This window comes from Pithys albifrons, chromosome 2, assembly GCF_047495875.1.
Source record: "Pithys albifrons albifrons isolate INPA30051 chromosome 2, PitAlb_v1, whole genome shotgun sequence".
In the NCBI taxonomy this organism is placed as follows: Eukaryota; Metazoa; Chordata; class Aves; order Passeriformes; family Thamnophilidae; genus Pithys; species Pithys albifrons.
The window spans coordinates 70,890,918-70,911,243 of NC_092459.1; the positions used below are offsets into that span (position 1 = coordinate 70,890,918).

Sequence of the window (20,326 nt, forward strand, 5' to 3'; positions counted from 1 at the left end):
ATGATCTCCCGATGAAGGCAGCGGCACTCAAGTTCAATGCACCACCTGCTTCTGCAACACCCGTCAAAGACACTGACCAAGTCACCTAGTTGAAATTTTCTCTAGGAAGTCACTAATGTGAGTCACAATTGCTGGACAATGACAATTGCAAACAAAGACAGTCAGTTACTTTTTTTTTTATTTAATTAACCCTTACTATCCCGAAGAAATGGAGTCCCTGAAATCTCTCTTTCAACACACAAAATACATGAGGTCTCACAAAAGGTTTTCACACAGCAGGTGTGGTTTGAAAACAAATTCATTAATGTTTTTGAATCTGTCACTGTCAACATAAAGTATCATGAAAATGTCTTTATAGACCTAAGAGCTGTGTCTTACACTTGGTTCTGATGAGTGTTCAGTAAACAAGGATAAGGCTATAAAATGAAGCAGAAAAAGAATATTGATTAACCACCTATTAAGTGAGCAACACTCAACCTGTATCCTGTGCTAAGAGCTGTGACTCTGTGGAAAAATAGCAAACAATGATGTAACTAAAGATATTATTATAAATATGCAATGTGCAGAAATAAGGTTGCAGCGACCGTAACTGTACTTCTGATTTTGAGACATTCGCTTTTATTTTGAATGATGTCTTTTCAATACTGCAACTTCTGAATTGCATGTCTAAAAAGCACATAAAAAAACAGATGATACAGCAGCTCACGTCTGCACAGATCCTCAGCAGATGTGGAGAACCCTTGGGCAGATAACATACACCTCTATCACTTAAAGTCATGCAGTAACAGTTTGTCCCAGTCTCCATGTCTCAGGAAGTCATTCTTGTCTCAGTACTTCAGTACTATACAATGCCTAATCAAAGTGCTCTTGACCTTATACTCATTGTCTCTGCTTGGATCCAAATTCTTTGACCAGTGCAAACTGCTGAATCTATTTGTCAGACCAGTGTCTCCCTTACAGTGTTTCATTCTTCTCTTCCTATCTCTGTCTATTGAGGTTCACGTCATCACCTCTCACCTAAGATCAGCCCATTCTAGTTCCTCTCACTTCCCTTTACCAGTTTTCTGTACTCTTGTTGGATTTACCTCCAATATAAAAAAAGGAGACTGCTTGAAAGAGCTGGAATATAGACTGGGATGACACTCAAAAAGATGAAGCCTGGCTAGACTTTAAGGGAACAAAGACCACTTCCAACTCTCTTAACAGCTGCCTCTTTTGCTCTCCTTTCTTTCTTACTCTGCATCTCCAAAGAGATGGGGCTTACTCCTTTCTTAGTACTGAATGTTGTCAGAGATTTAAATATGCCCTGAGGCTGCACTCCACAGATTTTGTTGCTAAAGGAATACTGAATAATTTTTTTAAACTTGTGTAGTTTTGCCAACTTTCAGCATATGCCTACTAAATGACATTTTCATATTTCAGTATCAATTTTTAAGTCCCTTCTTAACAGCAGGATAAAGCAGACCTTTTCAAGTGAAAGATCATCAGATTTCATTTTACTCTTATACACTGAACAAAACCTTGATTTCTACTAGCATGTTTCTTTAAAAGAGACGAATTTTGATTGAAATTTCCCCCAAATAAATGAGCTTGAGGAAGTTAACTGAGCTTGGAAAATTACAGCCCAAATGACTAGTTTTTGGCAGAGGTATACAAAACTGAAAACAGGTTTTCCCAGTCAGAAGTTTCATGTAACATTAATAAGAGACAGCACTTCCAGCTATACCTACCACAAATCAGAAGGAAAACTAGTGACAGATCTTTATACTGTGTGACAGATCTTTACACTGCGTATTAACTTTCTAAGCCTTCCACTTTATTATTATATCTTTTCCACTTAGTGATTTAATTTAAAGTTTGGCTCTTCTCCTTTACTCTCATATGTCAACCATCTTTGCAGCCTTTGCCCTATCCAGGACCTCTCAGATCTCATAAGATGCAAGATCTAGGATGTTTCCCTCTCTCAGAACAGATCTGACAGTTTAATTATTAAAGACTGCAGTTGTAAGCAGGTCAGGAGAATCTCCAAGCTTGGACATGGACTTGTAGCAAAACTGCCACTGATTTTTCAGGGGCAGACCTGAAAACCATGACTAGAATTATAAATCTGAGTACATCTCCTTCCTAAAGCTCTCTACTCATATCCATTCCTCTACAGGGACCTTGACATACACTCTGCCTAGGCTGACGACAAAACTCTAGCATAGAAAATGCACTTGTACAACAGCTGGTAGCTCTGATGAGGTGTAGAAACTGATACCATCGTCTCACCTACCTCTAGATCAGTGAAAAGCCCCTGGTTGTTCTGTAGTATGGCATACATGCAATGTGCGACAGTAACTGCATGCTTCCAGTTGTGGTAGGGCACACGACGATAATTCTTCTTTACAGACATAGTAAATCGGCATAGCTTTTCAAGTTCAAAGCTAGAAAGGAAGTAATTTTGTCAGAGTCAAGAGATAACAGCAGGAAAAATAACCAACAGAGGAGAAAAGATGCTCTTTGATCTACTTTTCTTGCTAGGATTGACTCTCATTGGGGATGATTCATTAAATGACATGAAAGGTCATTCAAGTTTGGCAAGGACAGAGGAATGTGGATACCTGACCATGGTCTTTGTTTAATCTGTTAAATTCAGTAATGCAAGACATGCTACCCAGCTCAGTCAACACAATTGTATAACCTTCCCTGCTCACAAAAACTTGAAGTGTGATTTCTTTCAATTATTTCAACTTGAAAAATAGTGAAACTCTGTATCTAATGGACAATTAAAAAAATATGATTTGCAATCAAAACAGAAATTCCAGGAGGTCTTAAGCAAAGGAAGGACACAGAAGAAATAAACCTGTTTAAATAAAGATGTTCCATGTTGAAATTGTAAAAAAAGGAAGATTTTCCAGTACTTTTAGACTTTTTTCTCCAGTTTGGCCAAGACCAGAAATTCTCCTTTTACTATTTATTCACTTCTCACCAAACAACATTTTGTTAAGTAACAGACAATTAACCATGTGAATGCCCCAATTCCATAGCAATTTGGGGATTATTTTTTAAGAGATTTTTTGATATACTTTTGCTTTTAATATAGACAAGCAAAATGAATTTAGGAACAAGAGTGTTTTCACTAAGGTAATAATAAAAAGCAGTAATAAAGTTATTGTTATGTTTGGCTTATGTACTTATCAAAAACACATCTGAGAGAGTTCACATGTGGTACCAGAGTCCTGTATAGTCTTAATTAGACTTTTTCTACCAATGTTCCTTTGAAAGGAAAGCTAAATACATTTTGTTTACAGATAGGAAATTCAGGCACAGATTAGCATCAGGTGAAATTTTCTGAAGTACCTCATCTGAACTGCCCGGGGGGAAAAGGAATTATTAATACCTGCTCTTCCCTTGCCCCTGAAATAACACAATTAAAGCAATAAATTCATACCAGGCTGTCCCACAGGACTGGTGAACCATGTAGACAAAAATGGCAGGCCAGACATCCTCATATGGACTGATATCAAAATGGTATCTAAGAAGAAAGTTTCTGCTTAGTAAAGACAAACACCTTTCCATTCTTACAGAGTCATTTTCACATGTTTTTAGTAATGCATATCCAGGAACATCCACTTGTTTCTGAATATATACAGAAAATTGAATTTACAGGCTGTATTTTCCAGCAACGTTAAGTTATATATTTCTGCTAATGTCAATAGAACTATGTTCATAGAATCATTTAATCACTTAGGTTGGAAAAGACCTTTATGTTCAAGTCTACCTGTTAGCCTTTGGCTTTGTTTAGTTAATAGAAACATATATCTTTATTTAAGGATCCATTTTTTAAGTAACAGACAAAAAGATCTCAGGGATTATGAGAGATTTACAGGTCCTCCTAAAGTATTCCAGATTATCCTCCCAGGAATTAGAAACATGGTGCCTCCAATAATATATTTACTGGCTTTTTTTCCAGTAATTTCTATCATAAATTGTATGAGACTCACTTTAATTTTGATGGAGGAAAAAAATCAGTTTTTACTGGCTAATAGAAATCAAGCCGAAACTCAAAAATTTAAACATTTAATACCACATTTTTTATGTTTCATTAGCTGAAGACTTCTCCCCTCTCCTGATATCAATATTCAGGCCTAATATTAGGGACTCAGGACAGCAGAACTGTTTGTCCTTCGATTATTAATTAACCCTTTCCCTGCACATTCTGTGCTGCAAGTCCTCTATTTCCTCTCCATGGAACCCAGCTAATCGCTTGTGTGTATGTAGCATACTGAACAGCACAGCAGGTGTGAGAGAGCTGAAGGTACCTGAATCGCTTGGAAAATGGTTAAACATATTCAGACTGCTTGAATTAGTGGATGCTAATATAATTTAGAATGAAACCTGTCATCTCTGGAAGTAAAATTCATTTTTTATGAGGAAGTGGGTTATAGAATATCACCTCATAAAGCACAAGAAATTGTATTGCAAAGAATAAGCTTCTATTAGGGTGTAATCCAGCAAGATGCTACTCTGGCATTCAAGCAAATCACTTCAGCATATAATGAACTTCAACTAAAAGCAGTCCCTGTTAAGCACAGGCTTGCAGGCTTCATTTGCTCACAGCTACAATGCTCAGTACCCAACATGACTGAACAAGCTCTGAAGATCAGGTTTACAAAGGCAACTTAGATTTTGTGACTCAGTAACTGAATTTGCACCTAGCACTAGAGCAGAATTTATTGTCCTGGACCAGAAAGTGTGATTAAAAACATACAATGGCTCGCATTGTTAGCATTGAGTGCGGACTGACCAATAAAACACAGATAGAGGTACATCTTCAACACACAGCAGATATTGGAGAGCTGAAAATAACTGAATTATGACAGAAAGCCTAAGAGGCTGTATGTGAAGTCCTCCAAATTTAGGCTGCAACTCTAAACTAGCACCTGGCATTCATAACACTGAAATTATTGTTTACCCCTCCCTCCAGAAGGACAAGCAGATGCCCACAAATACACACACATATTCAAAACTCACAAAAAACTCAAACACACTCTGCACACACACCCCAACCCAAACTTAAACCCAAAAAATGCACAATCCAGAAAATCTTAGGAACAAGCTGAGATGTATATGTTTTATTCTAAAACATATCCAAGGGGGTGACAACATGAATTTGGTCTTAACTACTGATATTCCAAGCTCTGAGCTGACGGTGACTTGGGGCTATCAGAATGAAAGCTCATCTCTACAAATCCTAGATAACAACTAATGCTTAAAGCAACTACTGTTGCTACCCATGCCTGTGAAAAATGCTACCTTTTGAGTAGGTATTACTTTACATCTTGGATAATTTTTTTCACAGGTCATTAAATATAACCAAGTATAAGAAAGCCAGAAATAAACCCCCATGACATTGCAATAGTTCCAATAATAAAAGCGCTTCCTACAAAACACTCCACTACAAATAGGGAAAAAATCCTACCTCTTTACCAGGCTGATACAAGACACAACTGTTGCTATATGAGAAAATACTTACAGCTCTATTTCTTTATAAATGTGTGGAGGCAGTGTACAGTGCATGAGGTTCTGCCATTCTTCTGCTGTACAAACACTATGGTAGGATAGCTTCTCCATCGTTACACGGTAAATACACTCTGAATGACGAATTCTGTGATACATCTGAAAAAGGGAACTCAATTATAAATGTGAAATTATAATAAATGTTTTTTTTCCTCTATTCAAGCACTGATTATTAAAATACACATCTCCAAAAATGTTAGTGCTTTTGACTGCACAACTTCACACATTAGAAAAGTGACAGATTACATGAAATTCAGTACTTCTGGAAAACTAGGCCTTCTATCGCATCATTCTGCATATGCTCACTCAGTTAAAACATCTAAAGGCTAAGCTGACTTTTCATGCATGTGAGCTCTCCCAAGAAAAAGAATCAAACTTTGTAAGTCAAAAAAAGCTAAGTCCGTTGCAAAATGCTAACAGAAGGAAGACCAGTAACAGGGTACAAGTCATACTTTCTGTTGCTGCTTGAGTTCGGCTATTAATTGGTACAAATTACTGCTACCTGCGCATAGTAAAAAGTATGTGAGCTGTTTATCATATCTACATTACTATGCAGTATGAAAACTAAGTGCAGTTAATTATTGAGATATTCAGACAGTTATTGCAGACATGGCATGGTTTGTAAACAAGTGAGGACATAACAATTTACTAACAAAACAATCCCCTGGAGCAGTATACTCTGAATGTTAACATTCACCATCTAAAAAGAATGAACTCATAAATAACTCTGTGACTTCAAAGTCCCAAGTGTATTTTCTATGCAAGCCTTTGTACTTGCCTTGACCCATGTGAAACAGCTTTTAAGGAACAGTTAATAAAATTTGCTGGTCCAGTGTACCAACACCACAATATTGGTAAAATTACTTAATGTAAATCACCAGGTTTAACTGGCATTGTATCTTACCTCCCACAAATAAAACACAGTTCTGCATTGCTTTTTTTATTGAATTTATTGGATTTTTATACTCATATAGTAATGATTGTTAAATGCTTGTTTCCTACAGGAATTTTAATTTTTGAGATAGTAAAGAATTTGAGGACAAAAATAGCTATCCATTCTTATCCAGAAGCATGAATAGATATGAGTATGCACCCCAGAATACAAATGTATAAATTGATCCCTGAGTATTAAGCATATGGAATTGAGAGAATACATAGCACCTCTACCCCCTAGTTAAAATTTTAAGACATGTAACCTGAATTTATAAAAGTAAATAAGAATTATACTTTCAAATGAACAAGAGAAGACAGATATCATTCACATTTTAGACCTTGGTATCTCAGTTTAGCTATACAGAACTCATGTTTCCAGACTCCAATTATTCCAAAAAGGATAAAATGAACACCTGTCATTCTCTTACAATAGAGCTATTCAGCAAGGAATTAAATGATTCCTCTTTTCTTGTTTATTCAATGAAACAGACTTATGAATCATTTTCATAATCTCTAACATCAAAATACCCAAGAATTTCCATTATAAGTAACAGCTTACAAAACTGTAAAGAAAACTTACATTAGCACAGTGTAAGGCTAAAGCACAAAAGACTGCAAACATTTTAAAGTTGTTCTCATCAGTTTTAGAGAAGGCACTTCCACTTATTTTGTTCACCATCTGCACAACACCTATTACACTTCCTCGGCTTACAATAGGCATGCACAGGATATTTCTGGTTGTGTAGCCTGTGTAGAGGTCTACTTCTCTGGAGAGCCATAAAGGAAAAAGAAAAAAGAGAAAAGAGTTAGTATTATCAAATAGTATCTATTCCTCGATTCTCAGAAATGTTGATGAACAAAATACTGCATCATTTTAAAGTAGATGTGATTAGTACCTGCAAGAATTTCACCTCCAAAGCCCTCAAATATTTCCATCTACTGTGTCATACTTAGAAATAACTTTTTAATATTTACTCAAACATAGAGTAAGCTTATTCATAAACTTAAAGAACATTCAGGTATTTTTAGGAATGCTATTTGTTAGTGAACTGTTTTTTCTCCCCTGAAACTAATCAGGTTGCAGGGTAACTAATAAAGAAAATTGGCAACCATCTAACCAGATTTTTCTGCATTATATTTGCTAAAAATAATGCTTCTTATTTGCATCTTAAAAATAATTCTGATGGCTAAAGCATTTAAATAAATATCTATGGGTTGCCTTCTCATAGGAGGATGACAGCTCCATGAATGCATAAGGAACACGAAATTTAAGTAGTAAATTTAAGTGAAAGGTTTGATGAGCTATCTTCCCCTTCCATGAAAAACATCCTACCTGTTAAAGCGTGGATCTGCATAGGCATCGGGGATGTTAAGGACTTCTCCTGTTCTTGCCACTTGACCAGCTATTCCTTTTTCTATAGAAAATCTAGAGAAAATAAAAATGTGTATTAGCTGCAATATGCGCTACCTGAAAAAGTATTGTCCAGTGGAGTTTGTCTCGGGCACAATAATGGGTCTTTCTTCCCAACCAGAGCCATTTTGTTGCTTTGGGGAGAAAAGTCTTACAAGACAACATCTCGTAGTACACAATAAAAAAGTATAACACAATAAAAAAGTACAAACTAATAGATGCCTCCTGAAAACATTTTATATAACTGCATAGTTTAATACAAAACGTGTCATAACATGATCATTTTTGTGACAAAAATTCAAAATCTTCAATAACATTGGAGGTTACCCCTAATAAACATAACATTTGTACATAATCTGAGACTTGTGTTTATCTCTACAAGGTATTGACTTTACCATCAGTTTTACACATGCATTGTTTCTCTAGACACAACAAAGGCAATATGGTGCTTGTTTCTTCAGGTGTTGTGTGTGTGTGGATTTGGTAAAATAAAATTTGGAAACAGACCAGTGGAAATCTCAAAACTAAACATTATATGAATTTTCCATGTAGACTTTGGCACTCAATGCCACAATAATAACTGCATCCCTTATTGCCTCAAGGAAGTTAAACACAAGAAATATATTCCCAGATTGAATCAGAAAATCTACAAATCTGTCTTGTTAGGAAATAAGTTTAATTTCTTTGATATAAAGTAGTTATTACATACAAGCACAAGACAAATTATGGAGAAAAATATGCAAAAATATGTAGAAAGAATCATATGTGGAATACTTTGAAGTCTAAATGTACCCTGACAGCATCCTGGTCCCCACTGTAGCTAGTGCTAAAGCTGTCAGGATTTCACCCTGCACACCTGATTTTAAGTTATTTTCTGTTGCTTCTTATGATAGGTACATCACAGCAATTTAAGACTCCTCCCTGATGACTCACGCAGTGTCACTTTCTTACAGATATTTAAGTTGCGCTTCTTTTTCAGTATACAGCACCTGTGAAATGGCTCACACCTTTGCACTCAGAATTAACACTTCAATTAAGTACAGAAAAGACAGATGTAGGAAAGAAAAACAATTAGCAAGGAGTATTGAAGTGCATGTTAAAGCAGGCCAGCTTCTTTAATTTACACCACCTCCTTGCTTGTCAGTACGCAAATTGCACCAATTTTGACTCCTTCCATTCTCACTCACACAATAGTAAGTGGGAGTAAGTTTGTCTAAAGGAGTCTAAGTGAAGACATGAATCATCATATCTCATATTGGCCTAGAACTTTAAAAGTATAAGGATGAAACAAAAACATTCTGATAAAATCCATGCTGAATATTTTAGCAAAATTTTAGTGCAGAATATTTAGTCATAACACTTCTTTTGTTTTAAGAAGCTGCAGGTTTGAAACCTGTGTGCCTTTGAAAATCTCAATCTGTATCTATTAAGAATTCATAATTTTTGAAAAGGGAAAAATGCTATATTTACTTTGTTGGTTTTCCTCTTTCTTTGAAAAAGTACATAAGTGTAAAAATTGTGTACCTGTGACATGAAGAAGAAATACACATACATTTTAGGCAAAGCATCCTGTGCAGTCATTACCAGGCCATATACATCCTCAAATTCACCACTTCAAGCATACTACAGTATCATCATTTTTTAAAAGTTTCAAAATAATCTAAATTCACAAGAGAAAAGTAAAACTAGATTAGTGAACTTGAAATCTTCAGAACCAATGACCAATCCACACTCAATTCTACATTTGCCTCGTCCATCCGTAAGAAGTACAAATCGTGATTTCCTTGCTTTGGATGTGCCTGAATCGCACAAATTTCAATTCCTCTTGGGAACCCTCTTGGGAAAAAAAATCCCAAACTGGCAGACTACGCATTAGGTGCACCATTACCTGCACCTTTACCTACCTCAGAACACCTCTGTTTTTTTCCCAACATGATTTCCAAAAGGACCGCCTCCGGAAGACGGCATTTCCAGGAGTGACGTTATAGCTTCAGAGACGTTGTTTCGATGGCACTGCAATGTCATTCCCAGAAGTACTACCTTCTGGAGGCGGGTCCTGGTGGGAATGATATCACAGTATGACAAGTATTGTCAGGGTACCTGCAGATAGGCACAGAAACTGGGTAATAAAATGACTGCACATCAGTAGTTACAATGAAACTGCATTCTTCTGCTAGCTATTCTTACCTTATTTCTTTGGTCTTCTTGAAGACAGGTTTTCCATCATTTTCTTCTCCAATATCAAAAAGGTCTGAATACAGCTCCTTATTTTTGTGGTCAACCTGGAAGAGTGCACACCTATCTGCATTCACCAGGTTTTTTGCATATATCTACAGTCAAAAAAAAAAGTAGGGTTAACGATCATGAGTTAAATTATCTTCAATCATTTATCTGATAAAAATCCTAGTCCCTGAAGGACAAAAGTTTCGAAAAAATATCCACTACAAAAATCTGCTTGAAGGAGCAGTCTTTTAGGATACAATTAAAAATTAAAGTATTTTATTTGACAGATTTTTTGCAAATTAGAGTGTTGCCCTCTTTGAGAAATGTAGGAATATCTTTAGAGACTTGAATGTTCACCAAAATGTTCATTGTTTTTCAAGTACAGAAAAGGCTTTTCAAAATAGTATCTTTCCTCCTTCTGTTTAGATACTATTCAGCTTGATTTGATTTTAAATAGGTAAGTTACAGCAAGATCTAAGAACAATTTTGGCCTTTTGCCTTCATCTTCAATGCAAATATATTGGTATTGAATATCCAGCAAAGACAGACGTAACAGAGAGGGTAGTGTTTGTTTCTAAAAAAGCTAAATGTTCCTGTAATACATAAAAATAAACAAATGATACTTGCAGGTCCCTTCCAACTCAGAATATTCTGTGACTCTGTGATTAGAAATGTCATTATGGTTTGCCCTATGGTTGCACCCTCCTGATGCCAGGGACAGTACTTGCACAAAATCTGAGAATTAGTAATTTTGCATGAACTAACCAAGACAAGGTACCAGCCACAGTCAAGAAAGTACCATGGTACAGCAAGAGACTTGACTGGTCTTCACCAGACTTTGAATGAACAAGTTTTATCTTTGTGAAAATAACTGCCAGGAGCACTGACTATCAGAACAGAATCTTGCCCTGGGAAAATAGTAGCTCTTCACTGAAATATTTCTCAGACATATAATGGCCTTTCTGAGAACAAAAGGAAAGAGAACCAAAATCGACCAAGGATCACTGTGTTAACTCAAGATGCCATATGCAGGCTCAAGAACCTGCTCTACCAAATTCATATAGGTCTCCTGTGTTTCTTATCTGCTCAGGAAGTATAGTAACTACATGGCAGAGCACGATCTGAGGAGGATTCAGCTCAGCTTTGTATATAGTATCTACCTAGTCATCCAGCTAGAGGGACTGACAACATTTTGCTGTGCAATGCATGCAAATGGCACTTCTTAAGGATTCACAAGACTTCCATATGAAGGATCTCCCCCACCCCTTCTCTCTTGTCTTTCAAAAATAAAAACAAAACCATAAAGTATTTCATTTCATATTAATATAGATAGACCTTGGCAGAAAAAAAAACAACACCTACGAGATGGTAAAACATCAGTTGAGAGCTTTCAATTCTGTGTCATGGGAGCTATGTAATGGGAACTGCATAGAAACCATCCAGACCAACTTGGAAGGGCCCTCACATACTGACAGAATCTGTGGCTAAAAAGATCTGTTGTCTTCTCTTCCATTTACTTCATCAGAGCAGAAGTAAGTCAGGGAGACTGCAATGTAAGACTGCAATCATTTGTGAAATTTTTCACCATTAGAGCATTAAGAAGTCTGAAGATTTCAACCATTCACACCGTTTATTCATTCACTCAAAACTGAGTGAATAGAAACTGCCAAAAATGCTTCTTTACAATACTCAGAAACTGTATCAGAATTTTTTATAAAATCATCGGCACAGTGTTGATTTTATACTATTAAACTTTTGTGCTTTAATGCATATCACTCAAGAATGTACCTTGGTCACAACTTATGCTTCTCAGAAATGACTGCTTAAACACTAGTAATTGAGAGAAATAGTTATAGGGATGAGAGAGTCTTATTCTTCTAAACTCCCAAATCAAATTCAGGCCAGTGGTTGAAGGGGAGTATCAATACAAAAAATATGTTTTGTACTGTCAATACAGAGGCCAGGGACCATCTTTTGCATAAGCTGCTTGCAACTCCTCAAGCATACCGGAAGAAAAATTTCTATGGCAATGTGGACTTTTGCTTCTCCTCCTTGCATTTATAGTCAAAAAACACCATTATACCACTAGCTTCACTGGGAGATGTTAATGAAAATAAAACTAAAATGAATACAAAAAACTCTGTATTTTTTCTTTATTATTGCAGGAACAAATGAAAGCATAAGTGCAATCACCAAAGGGTGAAGTAGTGAGGTGAAACTGAATTCTACTCTTTTCTCAATGTGTGATACAGAATAAGCCACATAAAATCACAGTCCCATAAAATGGCAATAAATGTACAGACACATAATTCAGTTAATTCGTTCAAGAAAGAAACAAAGGCTTAAGAGGAAGCTAAGTATGAAACATCACACAGGTTAAAATGCAGAATCATGATGCAGACAAGCACTGGAGAAGATGACAAAAGAGTAAGCATATTTCACTGCCAATCATGTTTTCCACCAGATCTCTATTCATGGGCAAGAACAGGGAAGAATATCAATATTTGTTCTCAATGCCATATGTTATGTTACACCAATATTTTAAAACGTTAAGCTATTTTTAAGCAGTTCATTTAAATTGGAAAAGTCAATGTTCAGAAATGTGTCCTATGTGCAGATTTCTTGACTGTGTACCAACTAGAGTAAGACAAACACTGCAGAATATTTTCCATTACTAATTCAAGTTTCTAAATAAAACCACTTTAATATTGTTTGAATTCTAACTTTGTTGTCTTTGAATAGTCTAGCTAAGAATATCACTTTGAAGACAGGAGCAAGTATCAGAGTACTGTTGGAAAGTAATTTTTTGAATGTGTAAACTTAAACAATGGTATCACAGATCTGATTCAGGTTTAAGCTTAGGAAAAAGAACTGAAAAACACAATTAATGTACCTAATGAATGTACCTAAAGCTAAAAAGCATAATTCATATATCAAACACTCAAAATGTGCTACAACCACACAGTCCATATACATTTGTAAACACTAATCAGGAAGTAATTCTGAATTCAAAATTGATTTACAAATGTCTGGTCTGCTTTTGAAGTGTACTTTAATTCACTAATTAGTTATTTCAATGGAAATAACTAACCACTTGGCTGTAGTGGTTTCGATAAAATGTTGAATGACTGTTGCTCTAGCCATGGGTGTAGTTTTTTAAAGCAAAGGGATGTGATGTCTTATACATCTCATTCAGCAATGGGAACAAATAACCTAGGAGTAATGTTTGACCTCTAGTCCTTGCTCCAGACAGTAACTTCTTTAGCAGTATTTTGCAGCATGTAGCAAATTGAATTTAGGAAGAAGGAAAAAATACAAGCTGAAATAAAAAGAAAACCAGAAGCCTTTCTGTTACAATGTTCAAATCTTCTCTGAAACACAATACTAACTATTTAGTTCAGAGACAATCATGTTTCATAACTTATGAAAGCTATGGACTCAAGTTGACCTTTGCCACCTTTTCCATATGGACATGTTAACACTCCATTATGTGTTCATTACAAACAGCTTATATATTTCAATGATGTAATGTCTTCAAGGAAAGGACAATGAAGGATTTTAGTAACTATGACTAATAAACTTATAAGTGAAAAAGACCACTTACCATTATATGTTCAAGTAGAGAATCTATTGCAACTATATTATCAAAATATGTTCTGCAGAGAAAGAGAAGTCAGTAAACATTGGCATTTAGGCAAACACTCCTCACATGGGTGTCATGGGCTCTTGTTTCACTATGGCTTAACAGTGGAGTCAGAATAGGTGAAGATAAACCACTACACCTTGAAAATCACTGACTCGCTCGGTACAGCACAAGGGAATTAAGAAATGGTCCTAACTGTTTCCTTACACCATTATTTCACAGTGACAGAATTGTAGAATATTCTTCATTATACATAGAATTTTCCCTGTAAAAAAATGAAGAGACTACCAAACATTGCCTACCATGAACTGAACAGACCCCTGCTGAGCAACACCAAGAATGTATCAAAGTGCTTTGGCACCTCTGACACACTGAAAATTTTAAAAGCAAAAGAAAAAGAAAAGCAGTAGAATAGATTAAAAAAAAAACACAAAAAAAAATCAAAAAACATTCATTTCAAAATATCAAAATATCTCATTAGGTTTACTCATATTATGTACTGAGAACTGAATAAAACTGTGTAATGTAGATAAATTCATCTCATATTATCCAACCATGAACACTATTTAAAAGGCAACAATTAAAGAAACTTTTTTAATGAGTCATCTCTATCAACCCAGGTGCAGCATGTTGAAGAAAGAGAATGATCTTGTAACTTAAAAAATAAGAAGGAATCTCAGTTTCACAGTGAAATGGTAAGTGTTCAAGGACGTTCAAGAACATTAAAAGATAAAGGTAAAATGTATTAGTAAAAGAAGTCAAAATCTTCCACATGCCAAGTCTTAATAACCCTCGGATTACAATGTTCCCAGCAGAGAGAAAGGCATTGTCCCATGGCCTTGAATATATATACAGCTCAGTTCTGTTTGGGTCTAGTGGAAATATGTAATACACTAGACTTACATTGTCAGGGACATGAAGAGGTAGAGCACTGCATACTCTGCCCTTTCTAAAATGTTACAGAACATGTCCCAGTGACATCGCACACTAACAATTTCCTCACTGAATATGAAACCCTCCTTCCATGTATGAAAAGGTAGAGACCTCTTCTAAGAGGAAACTAATTATTTTCTTGTTAGTACAAGTCTTTACCTACATGAAGTTCATAAAGTTATTATTAAATGATATCCCAATTTTCTGTCTCAAAACACAGGCTTTCTTTTTTTCTGTTAAAACTAAAAAATTCTAGCTATTGATGAATACTTCTGCATAAGAATTATTTTCTTATAGAAAGGCATAATAAATATTTGCAGTATTTATTGTCATTTTTGTTTTAAAAATTTTAAATAATTACAAAGGTCTTTAAAACAATCTCAGCACTATGCCAGTCCAAGAATAAACTGACACTCCATAAATGTGGGTAGATTAATCCAGAGATTTCTAGTAAACTAGTTCAGTATGGATGTTAGCAATATAAAAGCACTCTGGAAGGGAACATAATAAGACTCAGTAAGTGTGCCCTTAAGGAAATACACTCTGATTTATGCTGAAATTAAAAAAAAAATGTTGTCCTTCAGAAAAAAAAAAAAAAGACAAACTAGGAAAAGCATCTGGATAAAACCAGCTTGCCCTCCTTGCACGGGGCAGACTCCTCCCTGCAGTGTATCACTCCCCATTCCAGCCGGGTCAGCTCAGCTGCCTACATTCCTGAGCCATGGCATAGGAATCTTGGACATCCTCTAATCTCATCAGTTTGAGAATTGTTCATCAAGACCCACAGAAGTGTTTGCAGCAAAAATTCAAGACATGTCATTTTTCCACAGTATCATCAGTACTTTGTGATGTACTTAAAAATTCTTCTACCAACTAGTTTCATAAAACACTGTTGAGCACCCCAGACTGTGATTTACCAGCAGTACAATTCTGGTGTGTCTTTTAATTTATTAGCTATTTTGCTATTTAAAAATCCTAACAGCAATGACAAACAAAAAAGGGATGAAGAAACAGCAGATCACCCAAGACACTAAACTGATTTTGCAAGTGTAAGCCCAAGCTTTCACACTCTTACTGTGTTTTCAATTGAATCTTGCCTTTATTGACACAAGAAATTAAAAGCAAAGATATTACATGCAGTTACAGTCTGGAAATGAAAACAGAGCCTTCAGACAATGCAGGGGAAGAACAATCACATGGCAGCCCTGATTCTTCAAGGAATTAACTCTGAAGTTCCTATATTAATGCATACATGTGTGTGTGTATACACATGTCTAAAAATTTTTGCAGGGCAGAGGGAGAGCGGAAGCTGAAACATGCTAACTTTTCATAAAGTCCTTTCAAGCCTTCTAAAATTGCCATTAATAGAGATGCCAAGCCTATCTGTCACTTCTCAAAAGATAGCATTAAACTCTGACAGAAAAAGTGAAAAAAGGCAAAAAAAAAAAAAAAGAAACCCTAAACATGCAAAAGGCCAAAAGAATAAACAGGTTCTGTAAGGTATAACTGAACGTCACATTTTCTTCTACAGCATCACAAAAAAAAGAAGTCTGAAAGATATACACCACTGCTACCTATATCATTTGTTCTTGTCTCTGTGCTCAACTTTTCCAAACACAGGTAGAGTGAAACAGCCATGTTAGAAAAGCTCATCACAATAAATTCATGAGATACAAATCACACTTACTTCGATACATCAAGCAAGAAATCATTCAGTTCAGTCTGCTTGGCAAGGCCCCGGCACACCTGGAAGCATAGAGCATCATTTGCACCAGAACACTGATGTCAGTGGGAAACTGAAGTCTCATACTCTTAATTTGTATGAAAAATAACCACTACCAGTGTGTGTGTATGTGTGTATATATATGTACACACACATATAGATATATACATATATATATAAACACATATATATATGCACTACAGCACTGTCTAACAAAAGCTGAATTCATATGCTACGTAGCTGCTGAGTTAAAACTGCCAAATGAAAGTAAAATCTTTCTAAAGACTTATTGAAAGCTGTTGGTTTTTACACTTGTTCATGCTGCCTCAAAGGCTGTCACTGAAAGTGGCTATAGAATCAACATCTTATCCAGATCCTCAGCTCTTCTGAAATTCTCAAATATTTTGTTTCCTTTCTCTCTTACCAGGCTTTTGCCACTTTTTTCCAGGCTGCAAAGTAGCATGTAGACGAAACTTAGACTGACATCAGGCAAGTCTAACTAAGCTAAACAGCAGATGATATATGCTCAACTTTGGGAGAAGTCAATGCAAATTTGAACACAAAAAATAGTACGCATACTACCTTTTAGAAGCAAAATGTTAGATGAAGAAAAGCTTTCAACTATATTTTGACTTCATCTAATTGCATACTCTGAACCTGAAGTACAATTGTACATCTGTATATTACTAGCACAAGCACAGAGGCCAAAAAAAGAAAACAAGCCTCTACTTGTACCTGTTAGACACACACACAAGTATCACTCAGGACTAGTAATAACTTTCATTAGTGTAATGCAGATATAAAATACCAGATCAAAACTCTTGCATTCTTCTCATGTAAAAAAAAACTAGAGAAGGGTAAGCCTTCAACAGATGAATTTAAACTAAACTTTCCATGTGGTGTTTTTTTTTGATGTGCAACACTTGTCAGTTAAGGAGAGAGTCATTCTTACAAAGTAAAGCGACAACTGCATGCAATTTGCTAGTCTACTAAGATACAATAGCCTATGCCAGATAATTCTGCCTAAATGTGAATGACCGTTCAAAAGTCTGTGACTTCCAGCACTAAAGAAGTAAACACTAAAAAAACCAAAAAGCAGGAAGCTTTCTGCTCTAACAATTGCAAGAAAGACACCTTGGAAACGTCACAAACTTTCTCCTATGAGTAGACAGAAGAATCTATTTTAGCATCTTTTCGGAGTTGACAGAATATGTTTAGTTACAGTGTTACCATCTTCTGCTAGCTGAAGTAACAAAACGTATTAGCAAAGCTGCTGGGGTTTGTAGAGCAGCTTGTCGCTGTGTGAGAATCCATCAGGCACCCAGCTAGGGACAGCATGAAGCATCCTTAGTGGAAGTAGTTACAGGACCACGAAGCATCTAGCAAGGATAGTTTAAAATAGGCTTTTCTGGCAACATCTAATAATTTCAAACTGAATACAAAGAAAGGGGAAAGAAACCACTTAGCCTAGCAGTCACCTTCTTACAAGAAAAAACAAAACAAAACCTGCAATGCTGTTAGAAATCTGCTTTAACCACTCTTTATCTACTTTGTTAAAATTTCTTTACTTTAGTTCAAATACTGTTTGCTATTTGATCCATGACTGCAAGTTAGGAAACCTAGCTCAATAAAATCCAAAAGTCTTAGCGTATTTTTCTCAGGTTCAGGAATGGGGATTGAATCAATGTTTTAGCAGCGACCTCCACTTAAATTCAATCTCAATACATGTTCCTACTAATCCAGTTCTGGCAAACATGTTACACAATGAAAAAATGGAAAACCACTCACACTTACTTGTACTTGATGTATTGCTACTGAAGCCCATGCAAGATTTGCTGTTGCAACCTGCAATAGAAGAGAAGAAATTAGCTCTGAAGTAACCTTGAAAATTGCATATCAGTCACATGCTAGTTTTCTCTATCTAGCTGCTATGTAAATTGACTGAGCTGTATCAGACAGGCAGTCAGTAAAAATCTGTGGGAAGACAGTTATTTTGTGAAAGTCTTAGTATACCTGTGTGTGTTTCAATTTTAGAGTTTACCAGTGTTTTTCAGAAGCAGAATCGGGCACCCATTGGCTCAGAAACACAACATCAAAACAAACACCCATATGACAAGGGCTTCAAAAATTACAGTGTTGAAAGGAATCTGTCATAGAAATAAAATACCCCATAACAGCTTTCTGGGGCTGTATCCCTTCAGCAATAGCTACTTCCAGCTGTAAATAGGCACTGTTTCTCTCATTACCGATCTGGTGGCAGAAGAACCAGACCAGATCCATCAGCTAAAGACTAGTGTTTTAAGTATGACAGTTTCCAGGCAACATTTCAAACAAATGTCATGTAAACTGCAGTTAACTATGATGTGCTACCATGCATAATCTCCTGTCCTTGAAACATAGGAGCTTTATAGGAACACAAAGAACGGAAACACAAAAGGTCAGCTTCTGCATACCCTCCTAAGGTACTTTTTTTAAACAGAACACTTTGTACACATTTTATAAAAACTGCTAATGATATTCAAAGGTTTTCAGAAACTTGAAAATGAAAGACTGCTTTAGCACACTCAAAAAGTGACCTTAAAATATTTTTACTTTACTAATAAAATACTTTTATTTAGCAGCTAGTTCCAGGTAGAACATTCATGAACTTCAGTTACAGAAGGTATTTAGTATAACATAAAATATTCATATTTTCACAGAACAGTGCATGTCTGAGACCTATCTAAACTGTGAATTGACTAATGCAATAGGACAATTTAAAAAAAAATACATTGTGTGTAAGCAGCAGAATTAATGAAGCCTGGTTTGATACAAATGCCTGTTCATTGTTCTCTAAGCAAGGACACTAGCACCACCATACTAATCCAGTCTCCTACCATGACCTCTACCTACTGGTGAAAGAATACAAGGTGTGACACCAACCGAAGCAACATCGACTGCCCAACTAATATACATATAAAAGCATCAAATGAATGCAGGGCCACCCAGCTCACTGATAAACAAAATATACACTTGACAAATATTGCTGCTGTTTTCCTTTTTTGGGAGAACCAGTTTTAGTATCTCTTGCGTTATTATTTTCTATCTTTTAATTCTGGTTCTGTATGGCCAAACTGCTCCACATTGCCTGTCATAAACCTCTTGAGACAACACATCTGTCTGGAACTCACTGTGTTTTGTCCTAACCTCTGTGTTCATGATCTCTTCCCTGGGGTAGGGTACAGAGAGAAATGAAAGGTGTATTCATCTTTATGTGAGAGACCTCTTAATTTGTATGTAGATGGGACATAACAAGGATCTTCCCCCAGACATAAGAGCTAAGATGCACTTCTAACACCTTCAATACCGTGACAGCCTTTACAGCAACTGTTCCATTTTAAAATTCATTTGTATTTGGCTAACAACTCATATCTTTGGATTGACAAATGGACAGATATGGACAACATAGCTACATAGGCCTTATATGAATACAGTAAAGCATGCAGAACAGTCATGGAAAGGGGAAGATGGTTATGAATGAGAATATCTGTATGGGGAAGCATCACAAGCGAAAAAAAGCAGAAGAAAGCTTTATGAGTGACACCTAGATTGGCAGGTCATCTAGGAACCAGCACTTCCACACAGTTTCTAATGACACAATTCAGGAGACAAAGTGTGAGTAAATCTCGACAACTTTCAGAGATGGTGTAGGCTAGAGAGGCAAAAGCTATCAGCTTCTAAAGGCTAAAGAAAAGGCTGACCCAAAACCAGTACATGGCTGTCAACCTAGAGAGAAACCACGAGACATAAGGACTGAGCAGATTATCATCCGGTGTCCTTTTCTTGCAAGGAATTCCGGAGGGAGTACCTAAATACTCACGTGTCTGTGCATGACTCTTGGAAATACCACCCAGACACA

General features: G+C 36.1%; 1 protein-coding gene across 1 annotated transcript in view; it reads right to left on the reverse strand.

The window, feature by feature from the left end:
• PDE10A (phosphodiesterase 10A) overlaps positions 1-20,326 on the reverse strand; it is a 191,217-nt gene that overhangs the window by 22,602 nt on the left and 148,289 nt on the right. Inside the window, exons 8-16 of the mRNA XM_071549430.1 lie at positions 18,223-18,273; positions 16,393-16,451; positions 13,734-13,785; positions 10,094-10,236; positions 7,829-7,921; positions 7,076-7,262; positions 5,519-5,661; positions 3,434-3,517; positions 2,276-2,426 (exon numbers count right to left, since the gene is read on the reverse strand). Coding sequence (XP_071405531.1) covers positions 2,276-2,426; positions 3,434-3,517; positions 5,519-5,661; positions 7,076-7,262; positions 7,829-7,921; positions 10,094-10,236; positions 13,734-13,785; positions 16,393-16,451; positions 18,223-18,273 — 963 coding nt within the window. The remainder of the gene's footprint in view (positions 1-2,275; positions 2,427-3,433; positions 3,518-5,518; positions 5,662-7,075; positions 7,263-7,828; positions 7,922-10,093; positions 10,237-13,733; positions 13,786-16,392; positions 16,452-18,222; positions 18,274-20,326) is intronic.